The sequence below is a fragment of the Macaca fascicularis genome, chromosome 5 (assembly GCF_037993035.2).
Source record: "Macaca fascicularis isolate 582-1 chromosome 5, T2T-MFA8v1.1".
Lineage (NCBI taxonomy): Eukaryota > Metazoa > Chordata > Mammalia > Primates > Cercopithecidae > Macaca > Macaca fascicularis.
The window spans coordinates 45502896-45519505 of record NC_088379.1 but is presented as its reverse complement, the minus strand read 5'-3'; the positions used below and the strand labels follow the sequence as shown (position 1 = coordinate 45519505).

General features: G+C 33.5%; 1 protein-coding gene across 2 annotated transcripts in view; it reads left to right on the top strand.

Moving 5' to 3' along the window:
• Positions 1–3550, top strand: part of GABRG1 (gamma-aminobutyric acid type A receptor subunit gamma1) — an 84859-nt gene extending 81309 nt beyond the window's left edge. For both annotated transcript variants that reach the window (XM_005554807.5, XM_045392307.3), the window contains one exon: positions 972–3550. In XM_005554807.5, coding sequence (XP_005554864.1) covers positions 972–1238 — 267 coding nt within the window. In that variant the 3' untranslated portion in view covers positions 1239–3550. The remainder of the gene's footprint in view (positions 1–971) is intronic.
• The last annotated feature ends 13060 nt before the right edge of the window (positions 3551–16610 follow it).

Genomic DNA, 16610 nt, shown 5'->3' with positions numbered 1-16610 from the left:
CATCAGGAATAAACAGTAACAACTACAACAGTAATGTTGTTACCTACTGGCAGGTGATTACTTGCTATGTTTCAAGTATTTTACTTAGTGTTTTATGTCCATCATCCAATTTAACAATCAAGCAAACCTACAATATTTTTAATGCCACTTTTGTACAGAAGAAAACATAGAAGTCAAAGAATAATACTTTCACTCTTTAATTATTTAAGTATTATTCAAAATCAAGTATTATAAAAATTTAACATGTTCCAAATAAAGCTGTTAATAATAGTAACTGTTATTACTGAGCATGATGAAGCATTGATCATTTTACATAAGCCATGAAATTTGCTTATCATAACTGTCACAGAAATTAGGTGCAAATATAATTCCAGCTGTGAAGACAGCTACATTGGTAGAATGAGCAGAATTTGAACTCCAATTGTTCCCAAGTCTGAGCTTTTAATTACTACACATCCCTCTTTCCCAAATATGGTGCCTTGTGCTTACCCATCACAAACCCCATAACTTTTTTTTGTCCATTCATATCTTCACAAAACTTTTGCATTATCAAAATGTTTTCTTTGCTACTTATTCTCATTTTTATTCAAGAAAACAAATAATATATAATAGCAAAAAAAAGACGTGTATAGCAGTGTTAATGTTTTAATGTAAACTAGAATATACGGTTCATTTTTATTTTAGAATCAGATCCAAGGTAAATGATATGTTGGTGGGTCAACTTTCTAAAGGTATAAAAATATATTTTATTTTTCAGAGGTGTTTCATTTCTGCATACTAGAATGTAGCAAATGTTCTGTTACAAAGCAAATTATAATATAAAACTTGTTATAATTGAAAATACTGGATTTTTTGAAATCAAGATTATTTTCATTACCTATCAGTCTCCCAGAGTTTGTGTTAAGGGAGCAAATTGATCTTTCCTTATGCTACTTTTTTGGTGTCAAACATTCATTTATTATTTTGACCAGATGACTCCCGGTCTCCATCCTGGATCCACTCTGATTCCAATGAATAGTGTTTCTGTGCCACAAGAAGAAGATTATGGGTATCAGTGTTTGGAGGGCAAAGATTGTGCCAGCTTCTTCTGTTGCTTTGAAGACTGCAGAACAGGATCTTGGAGGGAAGGAAGGATACATATACGCATTGCCAAAATTGACTCTTATTCTAGAATATTTTTCCCAACAGCTTTTGCCTTGTTCAACTTGGTTTATTGGGTTGGCTATCTTTACTTATAAAATCTACTTCATAAGCAAAAGTCAAAAGAAGTTTGACTAAATTCAATAGAATCTTTTGTCCTTCAGTAACTTGAAGTTTAAATTTAAAATGCAGAGAAAACAATGGTTAAAATGTGAGTAGTATTGTAACTATGTTAAGGCCTTCAGAAGTAAATAAAGTAGCAGGTTTCAGGCTAATTTACATGAAACTGATTAGTTGCAAAATGCAGTAGATTAAAATACTCACCTATTTTTATTTAAATTTTCTTTAATTTACTTCTATGTTGTTATAATTTTGAATGTTTAAGTTCTATGATTCATGTTTTAAAGATGGAATTATTTTAATACATATTTTGTTTAAATATAAACTATAATTGTTTTGTAATGTGAGACTAATGACTAATATTTATGTAGCAACTTTTTTGCCAGAAAAAAGATTGTTAATTTGTTTTTTCTTGCTTTTCCTTTGCTTGCCCTGCCTGAAATACAGTTAGTTGATAACATAAAGCCATAGTTTTCTTGGATTTGCTTCCAAGATACTGTATTCCCAAGAAGAAATTGATTTATTTTTAACCTATCAATTACAGAAGACTTATGAAAAGGTCAACTTTTACCTGTCTTTTAGTCCAGTCCATTTTCTGGCACAATATTAAACAGAACTCCAGTTACATTTACTTTGGTGATTTGCAAACTTGGAAAGAAGCCACCAGTCATTTTTTAAGAATGTAAGATGGAAAAAATCAGGTAAAATCTAACCATTTTATTCTCTGCTTCATAGCATTTATAATGTATAATGAGGTTAACAATGAAATATTAAAATCTGCAAATGCAAATTAATGCAAATTAAATGCAGAGAGAAATTTTCTTTTCTTTATGTTTTATGAAAGTGTTGCAGTCCCTAAAATAAAAATATTGAGGAACGGTGCTTGTATTTACTCATGTGGTTAAAAAATTATTACCTGGAAAACTGAATTGCAGGTCATATTGAGGACAAAATCTTAAATATGTGCTATTAGCATTGTTTTTAGACTAGTAATATTCAGAAAACAGTTTTTGGCCTGCATTACATATTGCTTCTTCCAGCTCCAAAGTTTTGGACCCTGTCAGTTTTGCAACTACATTATACATTATTATTATATTATTTTTTTCTAGAAACTGGGGGCAGCCTCAAAATCATCTTAAAGAGGGAGTTTTGTTAGAGGCATCTTTATGAACATGAGTGTGAGATCTCTCTAAATTCTTAGCATCTCACTGGATGTAAAATCTATCAGTTAATAGTTTTAAAAATGCCTCTTTTTTTAAACAGAGAGTTAAATTTAGGCTTCAATCATTATAATCCTGTAAGTAGCTTGACATAGCAATTGTTTATAAGATTCATCACATAAATTTCTGGAGAACAAACAGGTTTTGCCTGGAAATAACCTTTAAATGTTGTTTCTGTTGCCAAGACCAATGATCATGATGAAGAGTTTTATGATCACAGCCTATCTTACTTAAGGTTTGAGAGGGAACCTGTCACCTCTGCAATTGTCACTCTAGTTTTTAATGTTATAATTCTGCTACATGGTTAGTGAATGTCTGGCATGATTATACACATGTATTAGAAATATATAGTTTTTAAATTATTTATTTATTTATTTATTTATAGTTTACTGTGTGTTCCCAGCTAACTCTAATTTTTTTCACTTGCTCATAAACTTCTGAAAAAAAAAAAAAGCATGAATCAAATGGTAATGCCCAATATCCACTGACCCTGCTTTTTCTTGAATGAACAGCCAAATTAAACTTTGGCCATGTATATATTCATTTACAGATTATCCATACATTCATTTTAATAACATTGAGTACTGATGGATGTTTTTAAAGTGAGCATTCATTTAAGGATAAATAAAAAATAAAGTACTCATAAAGAATAAAGTACTTTACTAAAATATTGTGTGGCTATTTTCATGTTTGAAGCTATAGCTTACTCATTATCATGAGACAGTTTTGATTTTGGGACTCTTTCAAGTGTATCTGAGCATGACTATATTTTAAAATACTTAAAAGTGCTTGATATAAATAGTTTTGCCTTCAGAACCGCAACTCTATGTAATATAAAAAAAATAGCTTTGATTTTCTCATTGGTGTTTCATTAACTTGGTTTTAAATGTTGACAATATTTACAAGTGGAAATAAAATTTGTAAAGATGCCTTTCCTTGTATATACCATCAAGAAAGCACTTTGTTTTCAAAGCAAGTGGTACTTTGATCTGTTTCATTTAAATGTGTGATCAGAAAGAATGGTGTACAAATGTTATTATTTCTAAAAATAAGAATAAAAAGGTAAAACTACATTTAGACTTCTTTTTCAAGAGATCAAATACAGCTTTTTTTTTTTCCAAAGCTGATTCAGTTCATTTCCTGTTCCTCTCTTCCAAGTATAAGTTTCACCACCTTGAGAAATAATTTTTAAAAAATCTTCCTCTTTTCTCTGGGGAGTTATATAATAATTTCTTGAATTAATTGGAACTTGAATTTCCTGGATGCTTTAAATGTTTTTACTTTTAGACCCCAAAAGTAGATATAAAGAAATGGGAATGATACCTGGAGCACAAGAAATAGGATCATTTGTAAAATTGTTTGTTCATATAAACCTAACCTCTAAATATGTGACCAGGATCTAGAAATTCTGAGAGGGGAAAATGTGATTGGCATAGTTTGATTCTTTTGGATTTATGATGACAGGGTAACATTTTATTCATCTTTGAATTCCACGGACAAAATTAGGCTTATTTGAAATTAATTTTTGTAAACCCAAGTAAGTTCTAAAAAAAGTAAAAAGTACATAAAATACTTGAGAATTTAGCAGGGTCAGGGAAAAATTTCCCGGTAAGTCTAAAGTTTTGATATAAGTGAGAATTAGACAATTCATTGGAGGCATTTTAAGTTAAAGACATATTTCATTAATAAGTTTTTAAAATTGATCAACTTTAAATTAAAGCACAATAAATGTGTATAAATATGAAGGCAATCATAAGGATTTTTTTGTTTGTGTTTCTATATTCTGGCATTACTATATCATCATAAAATAGACAACGTTTGTGTCTCAAGAACAAGAATAAAATTGAAATCTGCATTCATGCCAATTCAGCATCAAAAATAATGGGCTACAGTTCTCTCACACCAAGGGCCCCATAGTTATAAATGTGAAATTATGTTCCAGGTTAAAATTTGTGAAAAATAAACAAAATACTTTGATTTTACAAGAGAGGAGCTTTAAATAAGATGATTTTAGTAGATTGAAATAAACAACCAGTATTTAAGTAAATGTATAACAAAATGAATAAGTACATGCATAATATTTTCAAAGTTCTATACCAGTGCCTATTTTTACTCTTGCAAAATTTCCTATAGCAAAATACTACATTTGAAATTATTTCGCTGGTTTTAGCACTGGGATTTAAGTTACCCAGTAGACTCTTAAGGCTTTACTGTTTGTCTCATTAGAAACATTTATTTCTGACCTACCTAGTTTTCTTCATATCATCAAATTTATTCAGCTTCTCCGTGCTATACCGTATGATGGCCAGACATACTTGGTATTGCCATTTCTGTTGGACATTCTATATTGCTTTTTACTGCTAGGGAGATCTTGCCAGGCTTCTATACAGTTACAAAAACCATCACCAAATCTTTATCAAGGACTTTCCAAATGGAGTTTTCAAACACTATTGACCACATTGCTCTAGCTAATGTAAGGTCAGCTCTGACTTTTTGTGTTTGCATTTCGGAAGTGAGGTAACCTCATTCAAATATTTATACAGCATTTTCTGTGTACAAAGTACTGTTCTAAATACAAAAGGGAATATAAAGATGAACTTTCAAGGAACATATAATGTAGTCAGAAAGATGAGAGGATTAGTTGTACAATTTAAGGAAGGGAGGATAACTCTGGGAAGGTTTTGTGGAAGATATGTGTTCAGAGATGGGAGTTGGAGATTTAATTAATAGGCGAGAGGGACAGAGATCACAATTTCCAGTTGGGTAAACAGCTTGAAAAAAGAAACAGAAGCATGGGCACAAATGAAAATCCTATTGTAATTGGAAGTTAAGATTCATTTAAAGACAATGAAAGGTTAGGTTAGAACAGTAAACTGAGAAGTACAAATGTGGACTTCAGAAGACTAGGGGAAATTATAAAGTCATAAAAAGTTCACAGAGATACTTGAGTACAAAAGAGACAGTATTAAAATTTCTGCAGAAGTTTCATCTTATTTGTGTGTGATCATTTGGAATATAACAAGCCAGTTAAAAATATAGGCTTATAGTGGCTAATATGAGGATGAAATCAGTACTCTCATGACAGAAGTCTTCAGAGGAGACGGGGGAAGATAGCCCCAAATAGAAAGAAAAGTGGCAGATATTAAGCTTTGACTAATAGATAACATAACTGAGAGACATGGTGTATTGGGTGGAAGGGATCCAGTAGTAGACACTTGTTGGCATGGAGATGGGCACAAAGACACCACAAGGAAATTCTGGATGCCATACAATCTTGTTTCCTGTTCCATTTTGATCAAAGGCTTCTTTTTTCCTATTGATTTATCTTTTCCACACAAAAAAGATGAAGAAGAATAATCTGAAATGTAAATAATAAGTGATCTGTCTAGATTCTTATTTTTTAAAAATGTTCCTCACTAAAACGGTTTTCTATTCAAATAACGTTTTCCAGTTTTCTAAGTGAGAAATATATATATATATATATATATATATATATATATATATATATGGACAAAGAGAACAAGATAATTGCGGGTAGAAATAGTCTACTGTGTGTAGACAAATCCAGAAAGTTGATTTCTCATCCTCAAACAATTTCTGAAATATTTCTGTCAGAATAAATAAAAGAATTGTTGTTGTTTGACAATAAAACATACCTGGACCCTTTGAGTGTGTGAATAGTAAAGGCTGTGATAACTGAAATGCAGTTAAGCAAAAAGGGCTAATTAGTGGACTTTTAAGACATGATTTACCTAAATGGAAATAGTTTGGTTTTCAATCCTTCACTGTAATAACACTTATTTGCATCCATTAAGTGCGTGTAGTCACTTCGTATAATAAAGTTTTATGGCTTGTGATTATAATGGCTTCTGTTATTCTGCTACTGCATCATTGTTTTGAGGAACATTTGTAATTTTGTGGCAAAGGTGTCTCAATTTTTCAGTGTTCTTTACTCTCATGATCCATAGTACAAAAACATAACAGTAACTTGTTATAAATAAAGAGTCACATTCTCTTAAATTGTGTCTTTCTTGGTAGCTTTCATACAGATATATCCCTTCACTGTTTCAGAGTATGTGATCATAGCTTTCGTATTGAAGTTCATTTCTGATCCATGTAATTTCACATTTGTTTTTCAATTAAGAGCCTTAAAAAGTTTCTTCTTGACTGAGACTTTTGAAAAGGAATTTAACTTGAAAATCTGAGGTAAAGATAATTGAAGCTTATGCATGATTTTCACTGTTCTATGAATGGATTACTCTAGCTATTTGTGATTTTACCCTGATTTGAACGACCAGGTATTCTTCAGTAGGTGTGTCAGTGAGAGCAATATATGTTAGTTAGGATGAATATCTAGATCATTCCAACTATCCCATGTTATAAAAAACTCTATTCCACTTGAAGGAACAGTTACTGAAAGAAAATTAAAAGTCAGAAAATCAAGAGATAAGATATTTTCTGCTTCATCCTCCTAGTTCTCCCTTCCCTGTTGCCACAGTACAATATTTTTTAAAAGTTTGTGATTCTTCTCTCAGGTCCAAAATAACAGATATGCTATTTTCATAACACTGAAGAAGGCAGGGGATGACTGCTGTTTCTGCAGTACCTGCTGTACGTCTGGAACTACAAATGCATTATATATTAATAACTTAGTTTTCAAAGCAGAGAACACTATTTAACAGGTGAAAAGACCAAGACTCAGTATAGTGGACACATTCTCCAAGCTCATATACCTGTAACCTAAAATTAGATTTAGGTACCTGTAGCCGTAAAGACCTTCTCTTTCATTTACATGGAAGGACTCTGATGGTAGAGTGACTGCACTTATTCCAACACTAGAACATCTTTCCTTCACAAAAGAGAAGCAAAGACCTGAAAAACAGACCACTCTATTTGCCTAAAGCATAAAACACGATATTATTCAGTAACAGCATAGTAGCATGCTCTTTTCATCCTTTATTTCTAAAGTGGATTTCATTTCAGCTGAAACATTTTCAACATATACTAGATCTGTTCTTAAAAATTACTCCTGATATTCACTCAAAATATAGAGAACTCACTTTTAAAGAAAGATATTGGCAAACTATGGCCATAGCAGTGACTAATGGGACACAATCACCTTGTTCATTCACTATTGTCTATGGCTGCTTTTTTGTTATCGCAACAGAGCTGAGTAGTTTCAACAGAAATTAAATGGCCCATAAAGTCTAAATATTTACACATTGTCACTTTGCAGAAAAAAGTTTGCCAACTATTGTTTTAGAAAAATTTTACTATACTAATTAACAAGCACCACGTATTTAAAGTGCATTTTTAATATTTTTAATTTTTAACTTTAAAAGAAAAAGATCATCGTTGAAGGTGTGAAGTAATGCAATTAAAAATCCACTGTACTCTTAACTTCTCTCAAAGAGACATTAATTAAAGCTATGCCCTCTTTTTTAAGACCTGTAAAAAATTATTATAAATCTGTTTCATTAATGAAAATATACGCTTCCTAGTTATTTCAATATTATTTGAAGTAGATAAAATAGGTTAATCTAGAGAGAAGGTTGTTGTCACCACTAAAATTGACACAAGATACTTTAAGTGAAAGAAAAGTGAGAAATGCAAATATTAAAGTAATTTTAATGTTTTCCCTCTTGAGGCAGCATAAGGTATGTTTTCCCATTAAAGTTGTTTGTGTCAATATGAAATCTTGCTTTTAACAATACTTTTATGCAGCACTAAAACCCAAGCAGCCCTTTATGAATAATTTCATCAGAATAAATATTTAATTCACTTTGTACATTACTTATAGTCTTTCCTTTTGCATTTCAGCATGTGCATTTCAACTATTAAAATTTATATTTAAAATAGTCATAAAGAGTAGTTTGTTTAAAAAAATTGTATACTCTGAATAAAATAGGAGAGCCTCTTAAAGTCAACACCATAGAGTAAGGAAGTTTAGTCATGCTATACTGAATGTTTACCTTAAATAAAATATCTGAAGGTTGATTCAAGTCACTACTAAAATTTTCTTACATTCATACTGAGAATTTGATTTTTAGTATTTAATTCTCTTTACTTTTTGCCTTCAAATACTTGAGCTAAAATCTCAATTATTACCTAGTCTATCATTTTTTCAAATTACTATCATAATAAAAAAGATTTGAAACTGAAGATCTCTGTTTGTGTTAACATTGATAACTAATATTAGCATATTGTTTTACTGTACAAACATTTTCATATTAGTGATATCAGTTGGCCACTATCAAAGTCTATGGAATATGAGGTACCAATATTAAGCCCTCCATCTGACAAAGAAGAAACTATTGAGCCACGGAACTTGGGTGACCTACACCATATTACGCATAGCAAGCCCAAGACTTTTGCTTATATATTCTGTGTTTACAAGGCAAACCCCAGGTTTTATGGCATATTATAAAAGAATTCAAATGATTTATACCACATGCATAATATCTCCCATCTTCCTTGACTTTGTCTCTTTAAGGATGAGTAAAGAAGGTATGAAAATTTGTTTTCATCCCAAGATATTTTTTATGTGTTTTTTAGTAAAGATCCCAGAAGAATCAGACATGCAAGTCATGTAATTAGAGGAGGGTTTAATGAAAGGACACTTAACAAAAGTATAGGAAAGAGTTACAGTTGGGTTATCCCCCTAGGCTCTTTCAGAAACCTGAAGCAAATTACAAAAGGAGGAGGTAGAGATAAAGGACCAAGGGAAGGGAGTAGTTGTAAAAACCTATAAAACGCTGTGTGGCCAACATGGTGAAAATCCGTTTCTACAAAATACACACACACACGCACACAAATTAGCCGAGGGCGTGGTGGTGTACACCTGTGGTCCCAGCTACTCTGGAGGCTGACTCAGGAGAATCGCTTGAGCCCAGGGGGCAGAGGTTTCAGTGACCCGAGATCGTGCGCCACTGCACCACTACACTCTAGCCATTGTCAGGGAGAGTTAAGTCTCAGGAAAAAAAACAAAAACAAAAACAAAAAACTCTGTCTGCAAAACAACATCTGACAGGAAGTGTGGCCTTCATCAGTTAAGGATATAGGCAGCTCCAATAAGGCTGCTGGAGGGAACTTGTGGAGCAAATATTCCAGTGGCATGACTTCATTTCCTCCCTCTGCTCTTCTGCTAGTCCTTCCCACTGGAACACCCTAAGCAGAAGCCAGATGGCAAGGGGACCATTGATCTAAGCCATACATCTCTTTTCTGGAACACAGTACAGAGGGCAGAAGGGTGGAGAGAAGATTTGGAGGGGAAAATGGAAATACTTAGAGTATGTCAGGATATTATTAGGATTCAGAACAGATTAAAGTTAGTGTACTTTATGGTCACATATATACTTTCCTCCTACGTGAAAAACAGGAGCTAGAGGCACCCCTAGCAAATCTCAATTCTCAGCTTCATGTTACAGGGTCCTATAGCCATGGCTTAGCCAGGATGACTTGGCAAGCTTGACCGGTGCATCAAAGAAGACTGTTCTTTTTCCCTCTGGCTCTGTATTTTCGGATACTGGCAAATAAAATTTTTGGCACATTGATGTAGTAAATTTTGAGACATATGTTTGTTGTAAGAGCCAAAAACTAATTAACTAGATTTCTTAAGTTTACATGTGTTGCCAAAGGTTCTGCTAGCCAAGAATATATATTTTGGTCTACATTACATACCTTCTTGGACAATTTGTAGGAAAGAAAAAAAAAAACTGGTCTTCCTGGCTGTTCCTTTCTTGCTAGGAGTATAACAATAACAGTGGCATAGTTTCTGGTTAAATAATTTAGAATCAAATAAAAAAACAAATAATAACCAGAATATTATGAACCAGCTGATATGAGCTATGCAGAGGAACTTAATTGAAGCCCAAATGGGTGAAAAAAAATCCAGGCTTAACTAATCAGAAGCTAACCTGAGATGTAAAAGATTATTAGGAGTAAGCCATTTAAGTGATGGTATGGCGGGAAGCAAGAGAATATTCTAGAGTATAAAAAGTGATAATTTTAATTTTAGTGCTTCTTTATCCTCTTTCATCAGAGTCTCAAAGGCAGTATTCCTTATTTTTAAATGTGTAATTGGGCATTCTGTACTATTTCCTACAAAAAACTCCTTTAAAAATGTATTCTCCCTACAACTTTAACTGTATGTGTTTCTTATTGTCTTCAGTTCTTGACAGTATCTATCACCCATGATTACTACCCACCCTCCCAGACTTTCTAAACACCTCTTAGCCAATATTGCAACAAAGAGTGCTTGGCAGACTACTCACATTATATTTAGGCACTAATTTAAATGAATATGAATTTATTGCCACACTGTACGTTTCCCCTCTATACAAAAGGAAGTCTTATTGGAAGCAACCAATTTCACTTGAAATTGTAACAACTGTTTTAAATTGTATTGCTTATCTTGCAACTGGTTTTATGTGTATAGATACTGGATTGAACTCTGTAGGCAGATCATTTCTTGAAAGGTTGGCTTTCGTTAGCCCTAGTAATTTTACTTTGATGAATAGTCTTATGATCTATCATAGGACTAAATACAATAGAATCTTTTTAATTTTTTCTTGTCTTGACACTAAAATAGAAACTTTGATGCATTTCATAAAAGTTTATGGAAAGTTCTAGAATTACTAAGATGACTATGTAGTTCGGTATAAATGTAATACAACTCATTTCTCACTTTGGTGCATAGTTATTCAATTTTTCCTATGGAGGCATGTGCACACAGACACTCAAGTGAGAGAAGAATCATTAATTTTTATAGAGTAAAATATTATGTACTGAGTTTTTACTATATGCACAAAATTATTTAGAAAACAGAATTGGGCATGTACCAAAGTGTGCTGATATTATCGATTGGCCCTGCAATTGAACATTTACCTACCACATACACACATCCTAGTTTAAATTTAATTTGGCCACTTTTAACAAATAACTGTAATACATGAAATTGAAATGGGAATAGAAGTCATGTTAGATATGTTTTTCTATGAGGACTTATGAGAGGGAATGGTTTTTGGGAATAAAGAATGGGAACACAAAAATTAATATGACAATAAGAAAACATAATCATAGCCAGTGCTGAATAAAAATGTGACAGTGCCCTAAGGACTGTATTTATATTAACCAGTTTTATCCTTACAACATCTCTAAGAAATAGCTACCATTATTATTTTCACAGGAGAAACCTGGGCCACAGAGTGGTTGACATGCCTACCCAAGGACACAGAGATAGCGACGTAGTGGTTGACATGCCTACCAAGGACACAGAGACAGCGATTGTGGTGGTACAACTGGGTTTAAACCCAGGCATGCCAGACTGAGCCTATTCTCATGAGCACTCTACCAAATTGCCTCTCTACGAATCCAGGTTCCACATACCCAGACTAAGCCCTAAAGCATTATTATGAACATATTTTGTTGTGGTCACTAACATTGGAGTGCAGAGTCAGCAGCATACACATGTCCAGTATAAGACTGAAAACAGAATATTTAATTAAGGTTCTGAAAAATTGGATAAACAACATTATTTACTTTAATCCATATAACTGGAAAATCAAAGGCCACATGTTAAATGCCCAAGCACAAGATTGCAGGGATGAATTGGAGACAAAGCGGTAATCACTAAACTGGGTCTACAGATTAATTAATTAATTAATTTATTTATTTATTTATCCATAAGTTATTGGGTACAGGTGGTATTTGGTTACATAGGTATGTTCTTTAGTGGTGATTTGTGAGATTTTGATGCACCCATCATCTGAGCAGTATACACTGCACCATATTTGTAGTCTTTTATCCCTCGCCCATCTCCTGCTTTTACCCTCAAGTCCCCAAAATCCATTGTACTATTTTTATGCCTTTGCATCCTCATAGCTTAGCCCCCATATATCAGTGAGAACATACGATGTTTGGTTTTCTATCCCTGGGTTACTTCACATAGAATAATAGTCTCCAGTATTCTCATTCAGGCCACTGCAAATGCTGTTAATTAATTCCTCTTTATGGCTTAGTAGTTCTTCTCATATTTATATATATATATATATATCGCAATCACAGGCTTTTTACCACTTGTTGATTGATGGACATTTGGGTTGGTTTCACAATTTTGCAATTGTGAATTGTGCTGTTATAATCGTGCATGTGCAAGTATACTTTTCAAATAATTACTTCTTTTCCTCTGGGTAGATAACCAGTCGTGGAATTGCTGGATCAAATGGTAGTTCTACTTTTAGTTATTTAAGGAAACTCCACACTGTTTTATATAGTGGCTGTACTATTTTACAATCTTACCAGCAGTGTAGAAGTGTTCACTGTTCACCACATCCATGCCAACATCTAATGTTTTGTGATTTTTTTTATTATGGCTATTCTTGCAGGAGTCAAATGGTATTGCATTGTGGTTTTGATTTGCATTTTCCTGACCATTAGTGATGGTGAGTATTTTTTCATATTTTTTTGGTCATTTGTTTATCTTATTTTGAGAATTGTCTATATTCATGTCATTAGCCCACTTGTTTATTGAATTGTTTCTTTTTTTCTTACTGACTGGATTGAGTTCGTTGTAAATTCTGCATATTAGTCCTTTGTCAGATGTATAGATTGTGAAGACTCTCACCTACTCTGTGGATTGTCTGTTTACTTTGCTGACTGCCCTTTTATCATGCAAAAGTTCTTTAGTTTAATTAGTTCCCAGTTATTTATCTTTGTTTTTATTGCATTTGCTTTTGGGTTCTTGGTAGTGAAATCCTTGCCTAAGCCAATGTCTAGAAGGATTTTTTTCCAATGTTATCTTCTAGAATTTGTATAGATTCAGGTCTTAGATTTAAGTCCTTCATTCATCTTGAGTTAATTTTTGTTTAAGGTGAGAGTTAAGGATCCAGTTTCATTCTCCTACACGTGGCTAGCCAATAATCCCAGTACCATTTGTTGAAAAGAGTGTTCTTTCTGAACTTTATGTTTTTGCTGGCTTTGTTGAAAATTGGTTGGCTGTAAGTATTTGGGCTTATTTCTAGGTTCTCTGATTCTGTTCCATTGGTCTATGTGCCTATTTTTATACCAGTACCATGCTGTTTTGGTGACTATGGCCTTATAGTATAGTTTGAAATCAGGTAGTGTAATGCTTCCTTTGCTTAGTCTTGCTTTGGATATGTGGGCTCATTTTTGGTTCCATATGAATTTTAGAATTGTTTGTTCTAATTCTGTGAAGACTGTTAGTAGTACATTGATGGGGATTGTATTGAAATTGTAGATTGCTTTTGGCAGTATGGTCATTTTCACAATATTGGTTTTACCCATCCATGAGCATGGGATGTGTTTCCATTTGTTTGTGTCATCTGTGTCTTTCAACAGTGTTTGTAGTTTTTCTTGCAGAGATCTTTTGACTGCTTGGTTAGGTATATTCCTAAGTATTTTTGTTTTTTTGCAGCTCTTATAAAAGGGGTTAAGTTCTTGATTTGATTCTCCACTTGGTCACTGTTGATTTATAGAAGAGCTACTGATTTGTATACATTAATTTCTGGAAACTTTGCTGAATTATTTAATCAGTTCTAGGAGATTTCTGGAGGAACCTTTAGAGTTTTCAAAAGGGCTTCCAATACTATGTTGAAGGTCAGTGGTGCACGTGGGCATCCTGTCTTGTTCCAGTTTTCAGAGGGAAAGCTTTCAACTTTTCCCCATTCAGTATTATGCTGGTTGTTGCTTTGTCATAGATGGTTTTTATTACATTAGGGTATGTCCCTTGTATGTTGATTTTGCTGAGAGTTTTAATCATAAAGGATGCTTGATTTTCTCTAATGCTTTTTCTTTATCTATCGAGATGATCATGTGATTTTTGTTTTAAATTCTGTTTATGTGGCGTATCACATTTACTGATTTGTGTGTGTTAAACCCTCCCTGCATCCCTGGTATGAAACCCACTTGATCATAGTGAGTTATCTTTTTGATATGTTGTTGGATTTGGTTGGTTAACTAGTATTTTGTTAAGGATGTTAGCATCTATGTTCATCAAGATTATTAATTGGTCTGTAATTTTCTTTCTTTCTTTCTTTCTTTCTTTCTTTCTTTCTTTCTTTCTTTCTTTCTTTCTTTCTTTCTTTCTTTCTTTCTTTCTTTCTTTCTTTCTTTCTTTTTGTTATGTCCTTCCCTGGTTTTGGTAATAAAGTGATGCTGGCTTCATAGAATAAATTAGGGAGGATTCCTTCTTTCTTTGTCTTGTGGAATAGTGTCAAAAGGATTGGTACCAACTCTTCTATGAAAGTCTGGTAGAATTCTGCTGTGAATCCGTATAGTCCTGGACTTTTTTTGTTGCTAATTTTTAATTACCATTCCGATCTTGCTGTTTGTTATTGATCTGTTTAGGGTATCTAACTCTTCCTGATTTAAGCTAGGAGGGTTGTATTTTCCCAAGAATTTATCCATCTCTTCTAGGTTTTCTAGTTTATGTGCATAAAGGTGTTCATACTAGCCTTAAATGATGTTTTGTATTGCAGTGGTGTCAGTGTAATATTTCCTGTTTCGTTTCTTAGTGAGGTTATTTGCATTTTCTCTCTTTTCTTGGGTAATCTTGTTAATGGTCTATCAATTTTATTTCTCTTTTCAAAGAACCAGCTTTTTGTTTCATTTATCTTGTGTAATTTTTTTTGTTTCAATTTCATTTAGTTCTGCTTGGATCTTGGTTATTTCCTTTATTCTGCTTTGTTTGGGTTTGGTTTGTTCTTGCTTCTCTAGTTCCTTGAGGTGTGGCCTTAGAATTTCAGTTTGTGCTCTTTCAGTCTTTGTTATATACGTGTGTAGGGCTAAGAACTTTCCTCTTAGCACTAGCTTTGCTGTATCCCAGAAGTTTTTTGTTGTTGTTGTTGTTGTTTTTATTTATTTTCTTGAGATGTAGTCTCACTCTGTTGTGTCCAGGCTGGAGTGTAATGGTGTGATCTTGGCTCACTGCAACCTCCACCTCCGGGTTCAAGCGATTCTCCTGCCTCAGCTTCCCAACTAGCTGGGATTACAGATATCTGCCACCATACCAGGCTACGTTTTTGTATTTTTATTAGAGAATGGGTTTCACCATATTGGCCAGGCTGGTCTTGAACTCTCAACCTCAGGTTGTCCACCTGCCTCGGCCTCCAAAGGGCTGGGATTACAGGTGTGAGCCACTGTGCCTGGCCTCAGAAGTTTTAGTAGGTTGTGTCATTATTGTCATTCAGTTTGAAGAACTTTTAAATTTCTTTCTCGAGTTCATTTTTCAGCCAATGCCATTCGGAAGCAAGTTATTTAATTTCCAGGTCTTTGCATGGTTTTAAAGTTTTCTTTTGGAGTTGATTTCCAGTATTATTCCACTGTGGTCAGAGAGAGCACTTGATGTAATTTTGATTTTCTTAAAATTTTTGAGGCTCATTTTGTGACCTATCATATAGCCTACCTTAGAGAACGTTCCATGCACTGTTGAATAGAATGTGTGCTCTGCGGTTGTTGGATGAAATGTTCTGTATATATCCGTTAAGTCCATTTGTTCCAAGGTGTACTATAAATTCATTGTTTCTTTGTTGAGTTCCTGTCTTGATGAACTGTCTTGTACTGCCAATGGAGTACTGAAGACACCCTCTATTATTGTGTTGCTATCTCATTTCTTAGGTCTATTAGTAATTGGTTTATAAATTTGGGAGTGCCAGGGTTAGGTACATATATGTTTAGAATTGTGATATTTTCCTGTTGGCCAAGACATTTTACCATTGTATAATGTCACTCTTTGTCTCTTTTAACTGCTGTTGCCTTAAAGTTTTTTTTTGTCTGAAATAAGGATACCTACTCCTGTTCTCTTTTGGTACCCATTTGCATGAAGTGCACTTTTCAACCCTTTTTCTTGTAATGATGACTTTTGGATCCACAACAGTAATAACAAGCAATACTGTGTACCCATTGAAAATGTGACTCTACATTCACAAGCCCAGTTTCTAGTCCAGCTCCATTAGTAAGTGACAATATAGCTCTGGGAAAACTACTTAAGCTCTCCAAGCCACACTCTTCCCAACTGTAAAATGTGGATAAAAATAAAAGCCCTGATCATAGAGGATGTGCAGCAGACACTGCAAGGTGCTAACATACACACAGTCCCTAGCTTTTCTCTAC